The 16,133-nt window shown below is 38.0% G+C and overlaps 1 protein-coding gene across 1 annotated transcript in view; it reads right to left on the bottom strand.

Moving 5' to 3' along the window:
* LOC105226495 (homeobox protein araucan) overlaps window positions 1-16,133 on the bottom strand; it is a 52,742-nt gene that overhangs the window by 16,314 nt on the left and 20,295 nt on the right. The window contains 1 exon segment of the mRNA XM_011205388.3: window positions 11,733-12,278. Coding sequence (XP_011203690.2) covers window positions 11,733-12,278 — 546 coding nt within the window.

Genomic DNA, 16,133 nt, shown 5'->3' with positions numbered 1-16,133 from the left:
TTGGCGAGTATTTTTCTATCCTAAAAAAAGATATTTCTATGATTGGCACAGTAGCCACAATTTCGCAGATTAAATAAAGCCTATAAGAGAAAATTCTCCTTAGACCCAAAACAAATTGTCAAGGTTAGAGCTTTTTTGGGGACTCTGGGCTAGCCTATCCTCTTAAGAGCTGCTGCTTACTCAGAAGAAACAAAACCACGTCGAACCTTTATTGTAGCTTATAGTTACGATTTGTATCTACAATACGTAGATATGTAACACGATTAGAAACCTACATTTTCGGGGATATTGGCATATTTTCAGTTCGCTCGTGAAAGTTAGAAATTTCTTGAAATTGTTTAATGAAGATTAATTTAGATTAATAGGTCCAATCTAATCACTTTAAAATCTTTTGATCCTTCAAAACCCACCAAAGGAATGAAATTTGTTTAAATTATTGCTTAATTATTTCTAAGCTCCTGGAGGCATTTACCTTCTGACAACTTTCACAATAGCCAACATACGATGTTCCCAGTCGGCTCACATGTCTACCAATTAGCACCCCTACTTAAATTATTTTGTTATAGCTTTTGAGTTTTAAAAGTTTATTGAGCAACATCTTTGTCGACTAAATATCTACAGGCATCCAGAGGAATATAAATTTCTTCTTTTCCGGAAACTAATTATAGATTGGTGCCTGCTCTGGCTAGTTCATCTCCTTTACAGTTTAGGATTTCTTAAATTGCTGTGATCTCAGCTTGGAGACTCCAACAGTGGTCTGGATGACAGAACTGATTTAAGTATCTAATTTTGCTGAAGAAGCACCAACTCCCACTCGATTATCTATTTTTGACCCATCTTTTTAGATTCTTATCCCTGCGTCCTTGTCCACTTCGCCACCGAATTCCCTATCTTGCTAAAAATTATAATCAGAAGATTCATAGGTACATATATAGCACATACCATAAACCTTCTACTTAAGTGGCATAAAAGGACTTCCACGTCATCGCGTATTATTTTTATATCAAATCATTCTTCATAACAGAAAAACTGAAGGAAATGAAAATTCTTTGCAAGCACTTGCATTCTTTTTTCCAAACCCATGAAAATAAATGTCATGTCGTTGAATATCTTTAAAGATCTTGAAACTCATTTTGATGTTCTAAAAATCAAGTTTAACCTCTTACTATGCATATTTGTATATGATTTAACAAGACTTAAAGCAAATCCTAAGGGTTATCTTTATAGATATTAGATCAGTTTGAACACAACTTACAAACGGATTTAGTATTCCGAATGTTCGCCTCACCAGTGAAAAAGAACTCACTACTTTTCACTCATTTAGCATAACGTTCTGCAATTCTCAACCGGTTCACATTTGTTTGGAAGTTTGTAAATGTTGCTCGCAGATTTTTTTACCTAAATTAATTATCGAATCATGATTATATACTTCCGCAAAAATAGTTTTTTTATATCCCAGTTTCTCAATATTTTCTTTGGACATTATTCTATAGTCTAGCTGACTCAAAGCGCAAATATATTAATCATTTATTTGATATTTTGAGATCTTTTATTTAACTTTTCATCAGCAAGAATTCATCTAGTAGCTGATCTGCTCTTGATATAGATTTATGCAAATAAGGACTACTTGCATCCTAAGAGAATTTTAAAATAATGTTTAATATCACTACTTAGAAAAAAGTATTGATTCACTTTGTTGTTGTAATGTACAAAATCACTTTATCGCCAACATTCCTCTAGAACCGTTTCTAACTTGACGTTTTTCTCACAAGCGAAATTCGCCAATACTAGACTGACATTGTACTACGTGGTATGTACATAAAAGTATTGAAAAAATGTACACGTACACTTGTGATTACATTTCATAACGAAAATGGCAACAAATGTATTAAAACATCGATTGTTAGCTTAATAAGTACGTTTGGTGTTGGCGAATTAATCAATTACAACGATGTAAAATGTAGAAGTCGCGCGCTTAAACGAGTAATAGAGATGTGACTTGTAATGGAGATAGCAAACAAATAAATACAAGCAAATACAAAACACATACCAGAGGCGCATAAAAACCAAATGACAACGCCGTTAACGCCATTTATAGCCAATATGCCATTAAAAGCGCGCTGCGTGTGTGTATGTGTGATTGTAAAGGCAAATGTGTGTTTGTAAAGGCAAATGTGTGTGTGTGTGTGTTTGAGACGACAAGTGCACGCATACACGAATATTCATGTCTATCCAGCAAAAATGTTGCTCATAAATGTCTGTGTGTGTGCTTGTGTATAAAACTGGACAAAATCCGCGCGCCGCCGCAGCAGCCGCTGATACAAATAATTACGTAATCGTTAAATGTTTGCGAAATTATTTTCCCACAGTTTTTATGAAATGACAAAAACGCATGTTGAATCAAATTTCGTTCGAAAAACAACAATTGTATATTAAAATGCAATAAATTAAGAAAACCATTTTGTTGTTGACAGGAGCAACAACATAAACTAAATATTTATAAATATGTATGTATGTTTTTCAGAAATAAATTAGAAATTAAAATTTATAATACAACAAATTGCTGCAGAGGCGCACCAATGCCGAGCAGGCTTTGATATCCACAACAACAGCAACAACAAAAACTCGTTTCGCCACTCTTTGTTGGCATTTCATTGACGCGCTGCTAATTATTTTTACTTTATTATACCGAAAAGCGCCAAATAAAACGAATTTATTGCGGAAAAAAGTCGAATTTGTGTTTGCAACAGTTTTGTATTGAAAACGTATGAAAATGTTGACATGCCCAGCGTTTTGCATAAATTTCGAATTTTTAGCCATCTTTGTTCGAACAAAACGGCTGCTGACGCCTCTCACGCTCGCAGCGCCAGCGTTGCGTCCATTTTTGTCACAAATGCTTTTGCATACACACACACACATATCCGACTATTTATATGCAAATATGTGCGTGTGTGTTGGATTTATTTCATTGGAAACTCGCCACAAATTTATAGCCATATGTAAAACTATTGGCCACCAAGCACACACGCTGGCCGTTAAGGCCAATGATGTGCCGCCAGAGCTGTTGTGTGTAGGCAGCCAGCAGCTTTGCATGTATGTGTGATCTAGCGTTCGCGTCCGGTGTTTTTTTTTTTTGGTTTTTCATTTGAAATATTTTTAATAGAATTTCAATTGCTTCATTCCGTTTGTTTTCGTTTCGGTTGCGGCTGCGGTTCGTTGCTCATTTGATTTATAAAATATAATTAACATTTTTAATTGCTTTAACATGATGTTAAGCAGCTATTATATTAATTTCGAAAAATCAGTTTCATACCTCTGTTGACGCGGCGTTAAATGTATTTATCAATTGACATTTATTAAGAGCATGTTCGACACGAAACCGTGATTTATCTAACATAAGCGAACGGGTGTAAGAACAAGTAAAACAAGAAAAAACGTTAAATTCGGTTGCACCGAAGCTACTAAGCTACTATACCCTTCACAGGTGCATTTCAGTTTGTATGAAAGCTATATGCTATAGTAATCCGATCTGAACAATTTTTTTGGATATTATATTGTTACCTTAACCAGTAATCCATGCCAAATTGCGTGAAGATATCACTTCAAATGCAAAAGTTTTCCATACAAGCCCTTGATTCCGATGTTCGGTTTGTATGGCAGCTATATGCTATAGTTAACCGATCTGAATAATTTTTTCAGAGATCACATTGTTGCCTTAGAGAATAATCTGTACCAAATTTCGTGAAGATACCACGTCAAATTCAAAAAAAAGATCACTAGATCACTTGCGATCAATCCTGGCCTAAAAGACTTTTTGCGACAGCGCACGTAAAGATGGTGACCCAGCACTTTGGCCAAGCTTTCGTGAAAGCCCAGGCTATCTCCAAGTAGGTCACAAGAGGGACCTGCTCGAAAACGCACTGTGTAAAATTAGTTCAAGGCTAATATTGCCGCCCTGCTTTCTGAGTGACTGATCACTTCTTTGAAGGAGGACTGTACTTCAGAGCAGTAGAACTAAAGATTCTGTCAGGAAGTCTGAAGCTGGAATTGTGTATGAAAAGACCCCACTTTTTGTCAATGGCTTCTCGGTACAAGGAAATCGAGGCAGTTTTTGCTCTCTCTTCGGTATTCAGCTTTCATGAAAGCTTCCCATCCAGGATGAGCCCTAGATATTTCACTGTATCCGCCGATTGCAGATGTAATGCATCCATTAGCGGGATAATAAAACCATCTCGGTTTTACTTCGGTTGAACTTTCGACTGCAAAAATTTGTTACGACCGCTGAGAATACCCTGCCTCAACTTGTACAAACGGTATACTCAGGGAACTTTCTTTTAACCATAAGTTTTACATCGTCTGCATAGGCAATCACCTGGCAGCCACGATAATCAAGTTGTTCCATTTCGTTTCAATCCCTCTGTCGCACAGAAGACTGAGAATGAGATGTTTGAGATTTGATTCAACCCCAAGGTCGCCCAGAGTAATAACGACTGCTTCAGGCAGGACGTTATTGAAAGCTCCCTCAATATGAAGGAAAGTTCCAACAACGAAATCCTCAATCCTAATGGCTTCCTCATACCATGACACGATAGTATGCAGGGTAGTACTCACTGACTAGCCTTTGCAATAAGCATGTTGCGCTCCTGAAAGATAGTCCTTCGACATGCGCCTCCTTATTTACCACGCCATAAGTCTCTCAAGAATTTTTAGTAAGAATGAGGAAAGACTGATGGGCCCAAAGCCTTTGGCCGTAACGTGGGAGCCCCTGCCAGCCTTCGGGGTGAACGTAATTCTGGCTCGTCTCCAAGGCCACATGTCTGGGGATAATAACCCAGTGAGTCTTATGCGGTTCGCATAATCCATATAGGTGGGAAAACCAGTTAGTTTAGTGTTCCGATATGAAAAATTTCTTTGGCAATAATCCATACCAAATTTCTTGAACAATAGAAGATACATATGTATATGATAAATTTGTCCATATAAACACTTGGTTCCGATTGTTCAGCAGCAGATGTGGCAGCCAGATGTCACAGTGGTGCCAACAAATGAGTAGCTTCTTTGGTAGAAAAAAATGTGTGCAAAATTTCAGATCGATTCAAAAACTAATGCACTACGAGAGACGAGTAGGCCCTCAGAGTATTAATAAGATTAAATTAATAAAGAAGATCAAATCTTACTGATCGCATAGGTGGAAGCCATTTCTAAGCAATTATAAGTCAGTCTGTCTTGGAGTGGGAGACAGAGTGTAAATTTTTACGTCGTTTTACACATAAGACACCAAGGTATAGTCAAAATGAAGGACTTTTAAAAGCTAACCTGCTCTGAAGAAGGCGAGATGAATAAGACCATAACTATCTGAGATTCCCAATGCATCTACATCGATCACATGTCATAGAACTCAACGGTATCGAATTGAATAGAGGCTCCTTGCATTTTCACTATTATGACGCTACTTCGACACGGCCAAGTTAATGGAATTGGACTAGGTAATGCTGCCTTAGCCTCGATATTCTGAAGATTTAATCTTTTTTTCGATTTCAAAACTTAAAAAAATTGCTGCATAAGGAGGGACATTGAGATGAATATAAACAAGCATCAAATGGAAAAGTAAAGTTACACTTTTTCCCAAGAGTATGTGCACATACACACCCAAAACCGTATTGATTGAGACCTACACAAATCTTCAATGACGTTTTAATTTATTATTATTTTCTAATTCTAAAAGATTTTCAATAGAAATTATTACCACTTGGAATTCTTCTTGTTTCTCCTTTTAACTTACATTTCTCACCAAGAAGTCGAAGTACCTGTAGGTCTACCCTTATTTCTTCGTTGCCACTCAAAATCTTCAAACGCTCATTTATACACTTCTGTTTATTTCATTTCGTCTCATTAACATTAAATTTCATGCGCTCATAAATCTTTTAACGGGTTTCGCTCTACCTGCATATTTCCGAGTTTCATTTAAATGTCGCCCCATAATCGTCAAAGTTGGTGCGTTAACCTAATAATGACTCGCTTTATGGGAAGCTTCAATAATCTTGCTGTACATATGTATAACCAAGTACATATTTACACACATGTGTATGCATATATGTGTTGCTACAGCAAATATCATTATTGCTGCGCTAGAACTGCATCAAAGTTGAACCACTCATTTGTTTTGTTGCTTGCCACATTCTGTTGCATATTGTGCATGGAAAGTTTCTACGTAGATTAGCCCGCTAAAATTGCAGTTTGGCAGTTTGAAAAGTGTTATTGAAAAAGTTTTGCTTTGCGTGCAGTATTGCTGTGGCATATACATATGTATGTATGTGTGGTTGTGCTCATTAGTAGCTTTTTATGCTGACTGGATATAGATTTCAATTAGCTTTATATAGCAGTAGTAATTTTTAATATTTGCGAGTTTGTAAACATGCTTTTTTACATTTATTTTAATGCTATGTCTGATCACTATAAGTTTTGGGTAATATGAGTACCAAGGGTAAACGTCTAAAAAAAACGAAGGAGAGATGGGTCCCGGCAGTGAACGAGGACAAAACGAAATATCTTCTTGTCATCAAACAAAAATCGTCACATTCACGATTTGGCGCTCACGTCACTGTTAACAGTCATAACTTCGAAGTTGTAGGCAATTTCGTCTATCTTGGAACTAGCATTAACAACAACAACAACGTCAGCCTCGAAATCCAACGCACAATAACTCTTGACAACAGGTGCTACCTCGGACTGAGTAGGCATTATGAGATGTAAAGTCCCCCTCTCTCTCTCTATGAGTCACTAGATCTAGCCACCGATGCCCAGAGCATACTTAAATTAATGGAGGGAACACTTCTCCAGCCTGCTGAATGGCAAAAGTGTGGGTGGGAACCGCACAACAGCAAGAGAAGGCGAACCCGATACCCCGATCGATGACGATGGGGCAGACGTTCCATTGCCCGACTGAAAGAAGTTCGAATAGCAATTGCCCGCCTGAAAAAAACAAAAGACGGCAGGGGCCGATGGATTGCCGGGCCGAGCTCTTCAAACACGGCGGCGAAGAGCTGATAAGGTGCATGCATCAGCTTCTATGCAAAAATATGGTCGGAACGAAAGTATGCCCAACGATCTGCGCCAACTACCGTGGGATAGCCCTCCTCAACATCGCATATAAGGTTTTCTGGTCGAAAGTATTGTGATGAAAGATTAAAGCCCACCGTCAACGAACTGATTGGACATTATCAGTGTGGCTTAAGAACCTGGTAAATCAACAACCGACCAGATATTCACCATGCGCCAAATCTTGGAAAAGACCCGTGAAAAGGAGAATCGACACATACCACCTCTTCGTCGATTTCAAAGATGCTTTCCGACAGCACGAAAAGAGCTGCCTTTACTCCGCGATGTTTGAATTTGGTATCCCCAGCAAAACTTATACGGCTGTGTAAACTGTCGTTGAGCAATACCAAAAGCTCCGTCAGGATCGGGAAGGACCTTTCCGAGCTCGTTTCGATACCAAAACGAGGTTTCAGACAATATCAGGGACTCCCTATCGTGCGTCTTTGTCAATCTGCTGCTGGAGAAGAAATTATTCGAGCTGCAGAACTTAATCGAGCAAGTACAATCTTCTATAAGAGTCTACAGCTGCTGCAACCCTGTCATCAAACACAAACAGTCGTCGCACTCACGACTTGGCGCCCCATGTCGCTTTTCATGACAGTTCATAACCTCGACAAGTCGTGGATAATTTCGTCTATCGTTGCAACTTTGGATTAAGTAGGCAAATTGAGAATACAGTCCTCTCACGAACAAAAGATCTAACTCTATAAGTCACTCATTATATCCCGTCCTGCTATATGGTGCATGGGCATGGACGATGATAATATCTGAGGAGTCGGCGTTGCGAGTTTTCTATAAAAAGATTCTGCGGAAGATTTATGGTCCTTATGCGCATTTGCCAACGGCGAAAACCGCAGTCAATGGAACGACGGCTATGACATAGCTCAGCAAATTAAAAGTCTGCTGTCTAGGCGGTAGCCATCGCAAGGCTAGGTGATGTCGCCCGGATGAATGAAACAACACCCCCTCAGCATCTGACGCAGTACCCGCCGGGCGAAGTAGAGGAAAAGGTAAGGCCTTCCACTCCGTTGGATTAATCAACAGGAATCAAAAACACTTTTGTTTTCTACACAATACCTGTGTTCTATTCCTTGGATCGGGTCATATTTAGTATTAAGTTTGCCACAAAGTGTGTAAGATACCGGAAAAAACGTCCGAGACCATATAAAATATGTATAATAAGTGATCGCGTACAAAAACTCGCTAACTCGATTTAGCCATGTTCATCTGTCTTCTCGCCTGTATATATGTAACGTGAACTAGCCCAATTTCAGTTTTTCAAAAACAAAACAGAATGATCGTGACATAAGTCCTTTATGAAAAGCTTTTTCATTTGACGAGACCATCTTTAAGAAATTTGGCATGGATTTTTTTTTAAAGGAAATGTGACGCAATGTCCGAAGAAATATTTTCAGATCGATTCACTATAATGCATTATGGGCAAGCCATATAAACTGATCGACCGAATTGAAGTTTTTTGTGCTGGCATATACATGTTTTTTATTATTTGTGAAGGGAATATTTGCTTCAGTTCAACCCAATTTAATATATATATTGGGGTAATCGAAAAAAGTCGTTTTCGTATTTTTGTCATAGATTGTCATTGACGTCGTGTATCTCCAGTGCTACCAATCACATTGTGTCATACCATATGATATTTACAAGTTCATTTTTGCAAACCATTTTCGCCATCACTGTATACAGCGTGTATATGATTATATACTAAATATGCAATATTCTTCGTGTTGTTGTCAATTTGTTTATCGTTTGCTGCCTTGAAAAAGTTGTCGCTTGAATAATAAGCCACTTCTTTGCTCAATCACATAAAATGTTGCAGTACAACACATATTATCTATATGGTTGCACAAATGTCGCAGTTGCACTTACATATGTTGCTGCTCATGTTTAAGTAAAATCGAATTTTCACGTCACACGAACTAAATGGCCGAACGAGAGCAAACAATGAAATGGCAAAACAAAAATTTAAATGAAATGCAAAACAATGAAAACAAACGAGCTGACAAGCACTTACACATACACACACATACAAAAAGAAAGCGACAGGCGAGTAAGAATAACGCTGGCTGAACTTCAAAGTTTTAAATAACCCCATCCTGCCACCTATGCTCAAACGGTGCACTTCATTATTAATTTGGATTTTATGTGGATGTGCAACATGATTGACAAAATGTCGTTCAGTTTGTACGGATATAGCGGTATTTGTTCGCCCAACAATCCACCAACTGTCGCTGACCCCTGACCAATGTGATTTGTTGCTGGTTAGCTGGTTGTTGTTGATATTGTCGTTGGCAATATTTGTTATGGTGTTGCACGGACATTATATTTGTTGACTGTTGTCATTGCGCTTTGTTGCTTTTAATTTTGTTATGGTGATTGTCTTTGCTTTGTTTACGCTATGGTTGTTGTTGTTGCAGTTGTCAGTGCAGTCACTTGTATACGCTCTTTGCACACAATTACGGGCCAGAGGCCATCATTTCACTCTTCTTCTTCTTCACATTCATCTCTTCTTCGTCTACCCTCCGAAGTGTACACCTAATGGCAACTGGGCGCAAACAACGTAAATTCACCAGTACTTGCCACTGACTTTTGACTCAACATTCAGCCCGTGCACACCGCTCGCTTGTCGGCTGCTCAACCCTTTGCAATGATATCATTTTGCTTTGCTCAATCGTTGCGATAAAGTATCGAATTTCAGCGTTGAAAACTTGGATTGGCGCTGAGCAAAGCGTGAGTGTGTGTGTGTGTGCCACAAAGCCAGTGTGGCAAAGACGAGCAGCAAATGCAAAACATAATAACAACAATAAAAGTGCAGCAAGCGGTGCGGTCAATAAACGTTCACGTTCGTACAACGCTCGACACCCTAAAAGACCCCCAAGCCGATGAGCGACCAAGCAAGCGGCCGAGCGAGCGGTCGACCGTTTAAATGCGCCGAGTGAACTGAACTTCAGCCAGCCATAATGATAATTCGATTTGGTCGACATGATATTGACAAGCAGACGAACAGTGGAAGCAGCAGCGACACAACGAGACACACAGCCTTGCAACAACAACCAACAAACAAAGTGCTGTATGCGGCAAGCTGAGGTGAAATTGGTTAGCCATAAAGTATACCCCGGACTGGAGTGAGTGCACCTAGTTCTTGCTGCTACTCACAAGTGTAGAAGTAGTCACATGGCTGCCACAAGGAAGCCACAGAAAAGAAGTATGGCCTACCCGGGCAGTTATTTGGTTGGCTTGCTTGTCGCTTTGACTGTGGCGCTCTCCACAATGGCTGTTATTTACGAGTGGCAACAACTTGCCGCTTCCTCTAATGACATTGCTTGCAACATGGCGATGTGCAAATCAGTTGTTGCCACAAATGTGCACTGAGAGAAATTTTTTTATGAGGAAGTTTCAGTGCATGAAGCTATTATTCGGATTCGCTTTAGCTTCTATCTCTTTATAGCTTGAGCAAGTTATTAATATTCGTATTAATTTTACCACGAATTTTGCTCTTAAAAAACTAGAAAGAAACTTCGAAAAACCGTGGTGAAAATATATACATAAAGGAGTCGAGTCGGAGAAGAGGAGCCAAGTCCATCTGTCTGCTTGTAAATACGCGTTCCAGTCCTTGAGTTTTTGAGTTATCTGTCTGAAAGTTAGCACATGTCCTTTACTTTCCAAGAGACTGCTTCCTTGTCGGAACCGCCGATTTCGGATCACTATAGCATATAGCTGCCATACAAACTGAACTATCAAAATCCAGTCTCTGTATGGAAAACTTTTTTATTTTAGAATATAACTTCACGAAATTTGACACGAATTATTGTTTTAAGCAACGCTATAATCTCCAAGCAAATTGTTCAGATCGGATCACTATAACATATAGCTGCCATACAAATTGACCGGACAAAATTACGTTCTTGTAAGGAAAATATTTTATTTGTGTAGGATATAACAGTTTTAGGGCAATCGAGTATAATGTTATGTAAATTTATTGTTGTTGTTATAAACATAGATTTAATAATTTAACAGAATTTTTTCTCAGTGTATCAGTACATCCAACAACATTAATTCAAATGTTAAGCGCTTGCATGCACATTTTAGCTTTTGAGCCTTCAGAAGTAAAGCGCCACATTAACAACAATTAAAACAACAACAGCAACAGAAGTGGCACAAACGCTGCCAAAGTCAAATGGCAACAGCCACGAAGGAGTCGAAGACGACAAAGGCGCAGCACAGAACGGCAACGTCGGTGGTAATTGTTTACAGCGCTGTTGTTATTGTTATTGTAGTCGTTATACTACATTTTGTTGTTATTGTTATTGTAGTTGTTGTTGTTAATGTTATTGTTGTTATTGTTACTGCTTTATTGTGCTGTTCTACATAAGCATAAACAAGTTTGCATGTTGTCGGCCATTGTTGTAACAACAACAACAACAACAACAATACAGGAAAGGACAACAAAAACAATGTTAAAAACAATAAAACAGCATTTATAAGCGACAAAACAGCGCGTTACAACTTAAAAGTGTCCCTACAACAAGCGACGGCGAAATGGCAAGCGCTTGTGCTTTTGAGTACTTCAAGCAAAATGCCAGAACTACTTTAATATTCACAATATTTCTACTTACCAAAGGTGAATAGAAGGCTGAACTATCCACACCAATACTCTGATAGGGATTTTGATCCGTCGACGGATAGGGTGTGCCATAAACGCCAACGCTGGCCGCTGGCAAACGCGAATAGCTAGAGAGCGCCAAACGCGCCGAGTCATATTGACACGAGCAGACGGTTTGGCCCGACACCGGGTCTGTCATAATGGGACGTCCGTTCTCGCAGCAAGAGCCACCACCAGCACCACCGGGGCCAACAACGCCCAAACCGGCAGCTGTAACACCGCCAACACTGCCATCGAGTGCGCCACCGCCAGCAGGATTATTTAAGCCACCAGCACCGCCAGTTGTGTTGTTGGAGTTTTGCGAAAGCCCATCCGGACTCATTGCACCACTGGGCACATCCGCTGAACCGCCTGCGCCGCTATTCACACGACACTCACCGACATTCGAAGGACTGAGCGCAGGCGCATTGGCACCGCCAGAGCCGGCCATTGCTGCGGTGTTGGGTGTGTTTGGTGAGTCGCCCGTTTGCGGTGACTGCGTGAGATTGGCCGACAACAGCTGGAAGAAGCGCATAAAGTAACTCATTAAATATGGTTAACAAATAGTTATTTGAAAATACAAATTAGTATAATGTTTTTATGTTTCAACAAATGGGAAATTTGTAAGACAAGCGGTTAAATCACAAATTGCTATTAACCCTATATTTATATAGAAGAAAAAAATCATTCGAAATCTAGTTTTTGTAAATATGTAAAATTTATGTCCACTTGAAAACCTGTAAAAGTGAAAAACTAATGTAAACACGTTAAAATGGCTTCCACGCTGATAAGCCGCTAAGTTATGATTATCGCTTTACGAACCGCTGCATTAAACTAGTGATCGGTTATTGGTTGTGTGCAGCCAATTCGTTGAACAACACGTTTACATTATTAATGCGTGTTAATTAAAAGCGTCATCATAACTCGCATTTCAGACACCTCATGGTATGTACACCCCTGCTGTGGCTGGGTATGTATCCGAAAAGTTGTTGTGTAGTGCTTGTGTAGAGATTTTTCGTATAGATAATCAGCTTCGAAGTTATCGACTAATCAAGCAACAAAATGGTCGTTTGATGTCACAATTTTCGTGAGAAGCGTTTGGGAGAGGCTTGAGATTTTCATTAGAGAAATTTGTAGTTACTTATTGAGTAATATATTCCGACTCCTTCAATGCAATTCCAAAGATAAATAGAGATTTTCAAATAAGATAATGACATTTAGTTTACATTTACAGTTAATTATAGTACATACATATATGTACATCCGTTGTTGAAACATTACGCGGAAAATGTAAAATAAAACGCAAAATATTTAATTATTTATCAATACTAGTTTTCTCAAAACATTTTTTCATAAGCACTTTTTTGGATGGCCTTCAGCTCCTTCAGCGAATTTTGTTTTATCTCTTCGATCAATTGAAAACGTGTTTCGCGGAGCGGCAATTTTCAGTTGGGAGCAAGAAAAAAATCAAAAGAATATCTGGCTTTAAAATTAGGTCACAATCGTTTCGCTTCTTTCGAGAGGTTTTGGAAGCATTCTGACCGCTTCCCTTGCCCATGTAAGCGACGGGGTCGTATTTACATTTCAAAATTTTTAATCCGAACTTGCTTCGAGATGGTCGCTATATTCGACCGAACCGCCTTGTACCCTCACTTTTGCTTTCAAAACCCTCCTTGATTGGGTTCTTCTGAGGACTCTGCCAGGAGGCAAGCTTCAAATCATAACATTGTAAGCAACAACACCCAATGCCCCCATTAAATATATAAGATGAAACAAGAAACTCTCTTTAAACTTTGGATTCACCGAAGCTGTTATAACCTTTTACAGGTGCATTTTTATAACATAAAAAGGATATAGAAAAATCCTTATCTTGAATATTAATCGGTAAATTTGTAAGAGCGATTTATATGTTATAGAGTTACGATATGAATATTGCTTCGGAGATTATATCGGATAATAGTTTGTGCCGAATTTCCTGAAGACATCGCGTAAAATAAAAACAATTTCCCCATACGAGAACTTAAGTTTGATCGATATAGTTTGCATTACAGCTATATGCTATAGTGGTTCGATATAGTTAGTTCAGGGGAATCAGCATGCTTCTTGGCAAGAAACGGATATGTTAAGTTTTCAGATCGATATCTCAAAAATTAGGGGACTAGTTTTCATATATGGGAACAGACAGAGGAAAAAAACAAACTGGCATTACTAAATTGGACTCAGCTCATCATGCCGAGAAGTTTTTCCATATCTTGGGCGATTTTCGTTTGTTAGAAGAAATTGATAAAAAAAATTTTTTGCCAAAAAAAAAACATTACTTCCAGCCGGAATTCTCACAAGGCACTAATCCTATTTTCCAAAAATATAGAAAACCTTTTAACAGCGTTTGTTTTACCAGATAGATAATCAATACTACACTCCCGTGAAGGAATAATTTTTTTTTTTCCAAAAAATTAAAATTCTCCTTGTTTTTGAGCACAACTCATGCTACCCAACAACCACAGCACTGTTCTAATATGACTTCTTACAATTATTTTTTGTTGGATAAACTAGAAAGACTGCTCCGAGGAATACTGTAGTAGTTGAGAGCAAATAATAAAATAATCGATGACAGATCTGACTGCCATATAAAAATAGAAACATTTTGACATCTTGATAAAGCGACGACTTAAGTTGGTAGGGATGCTTGGAAAGGGGTCATTATGAAGACTTTTCCAAAACTTTTTTGTTCACGGTGGTAAATCCGTGTAATTAAGTGCTTGTAGTTGAACATACATATAAATTTAGTAAAAAAATATATTTCAACTGCACTTTTGTGCAATAGATTTTTTCTATTATTATTTTTTATATATAAGCTACATTTTAGACAGTTACGAGTAGCATCGCAGTTATCAGTGCACGGACCAACAGCCCAATCAGTAGGCTTGTCTCCATACATTTCTATAGGTTATATTTACACTTGAATTATATATTATTTTTTCAATTAATGGGTCTTCTTAAGTACCATGTTTTCATCAGCAAATACTTCACAGGCAAATACACACAGCAGAGAAATGATTGGTATGTGAACACTTATAAAAATCAATTACCGTTGTGTCGCTTATCAACAAACTTCAAAGCAAAGTGACGATAAAATACCATTCGAAAAATTTAATAATGAGTTCATAAGTATTGGAATTATATTCGGTATTTGACGTAAATATTTTGTATATGTAAATTATTTCTATAATATCTAGCTTATCATGATAAATAGTTGTTAAGTAAATAAAAGCAAAAAATATTTATTTCTCTTCGATTCGTCAAAAGTTGAACTAAATACGTTAGGTTCAAATATACAGGCAGTACTTGCGGTGCAACCCTGACCTAGCATGTCCTGTGACGCATGTGTAATTACTATGATTCATTCTTGGTGAAAATTTGCCATTGCAACCATTCACAATAGCAAAACTGATCTAACATATGCAAAAGAAAACCTTCTAGCCTTGAGGATAGCGATTATATCACTTTCAAGGTTGGTACGCAGCTCTCAAGTAATTGCTCAAGAAAAAAAAAATACATTATTTCTGAAGTAATTTGACAGCTGGATGTACGCATCGTGAATGATCCACATTAGAAGAGCAAGAGAGAATAAACAAAGTAAACAAAACTTTGTGCGTATGTATGTATGTTATGTTATGTGTAAATGGTACACACAATCGTTTTCATTGAGATTTAAGGAATGTTGTTGACGATTTGGTTGGTTTTATACAACATTTCAAAAATGGGAACATACTTTATAATAATGATTTCAAACTAATTTAGGATGAATTTGAAACGATTACTTCGAATTTCCTGCACAAGAAACAATTGTTGAATTTTGATGTTTTCTTCGCAAAACCAGTTTGCCATATCACATTTTATTGAAACAAAGTATTAAAAATTAGTACTAGCTTTCTTAAGAGCTGCGTACTAGCACAAGTAACTCTATCGCAGAACGTTTTCTGGACGTTTTCTTAAGCGTTTTTTTATATGAAAGTTTTTACGTTCTTGAGGAGCTGCGTGCTAAGCTTTAATGAGGCCTCCGCGTACTCTCTTGCACGCATTCAGCTCGTTAACTTTGTTATTGCTTTTAAATGTATGCAGCACACAAAAATAGCGAGTAGAGAAATGGCGATTCGAAAACAGTTTTTAATAATCGAATAAGTGGATAGTTACTTATGTTGTGAAACTACTTTTTCATGAACATATTTACATGATTAGCAATTTGTGATTAATTCGTGAAAACTGGAAAGTAATGCAGCATCGGTGCTCAGAGCGAATTACAGAATTTATAAATAAGCATTGGTAGTCAATATCTTATACTAATTTTCAGTAGAATACAGGAAGATACGCTTAA

The sequence above is a fragment of the Bactrocera dorsalis genome, chromosome 5 (assembly GCF_023373825.1).
Source record: "Bactrocera dorsalis isolate Fly_Bdor chromosome 5, ASM2337382v1, whole genome shotgun sequence".
Classification (NCBI taxonomy): domain Eukaryota; kingdom Metazoa; phylum Arthropoda; class Insecta; order Diptera; family Tephritidae; genus Bactrocera; species Bactrocera dorsalis.
Note: the sequence above shows the minus strand (reverse complement) of the source record. Positions and strands in the feature narration are given on the sequence as shown.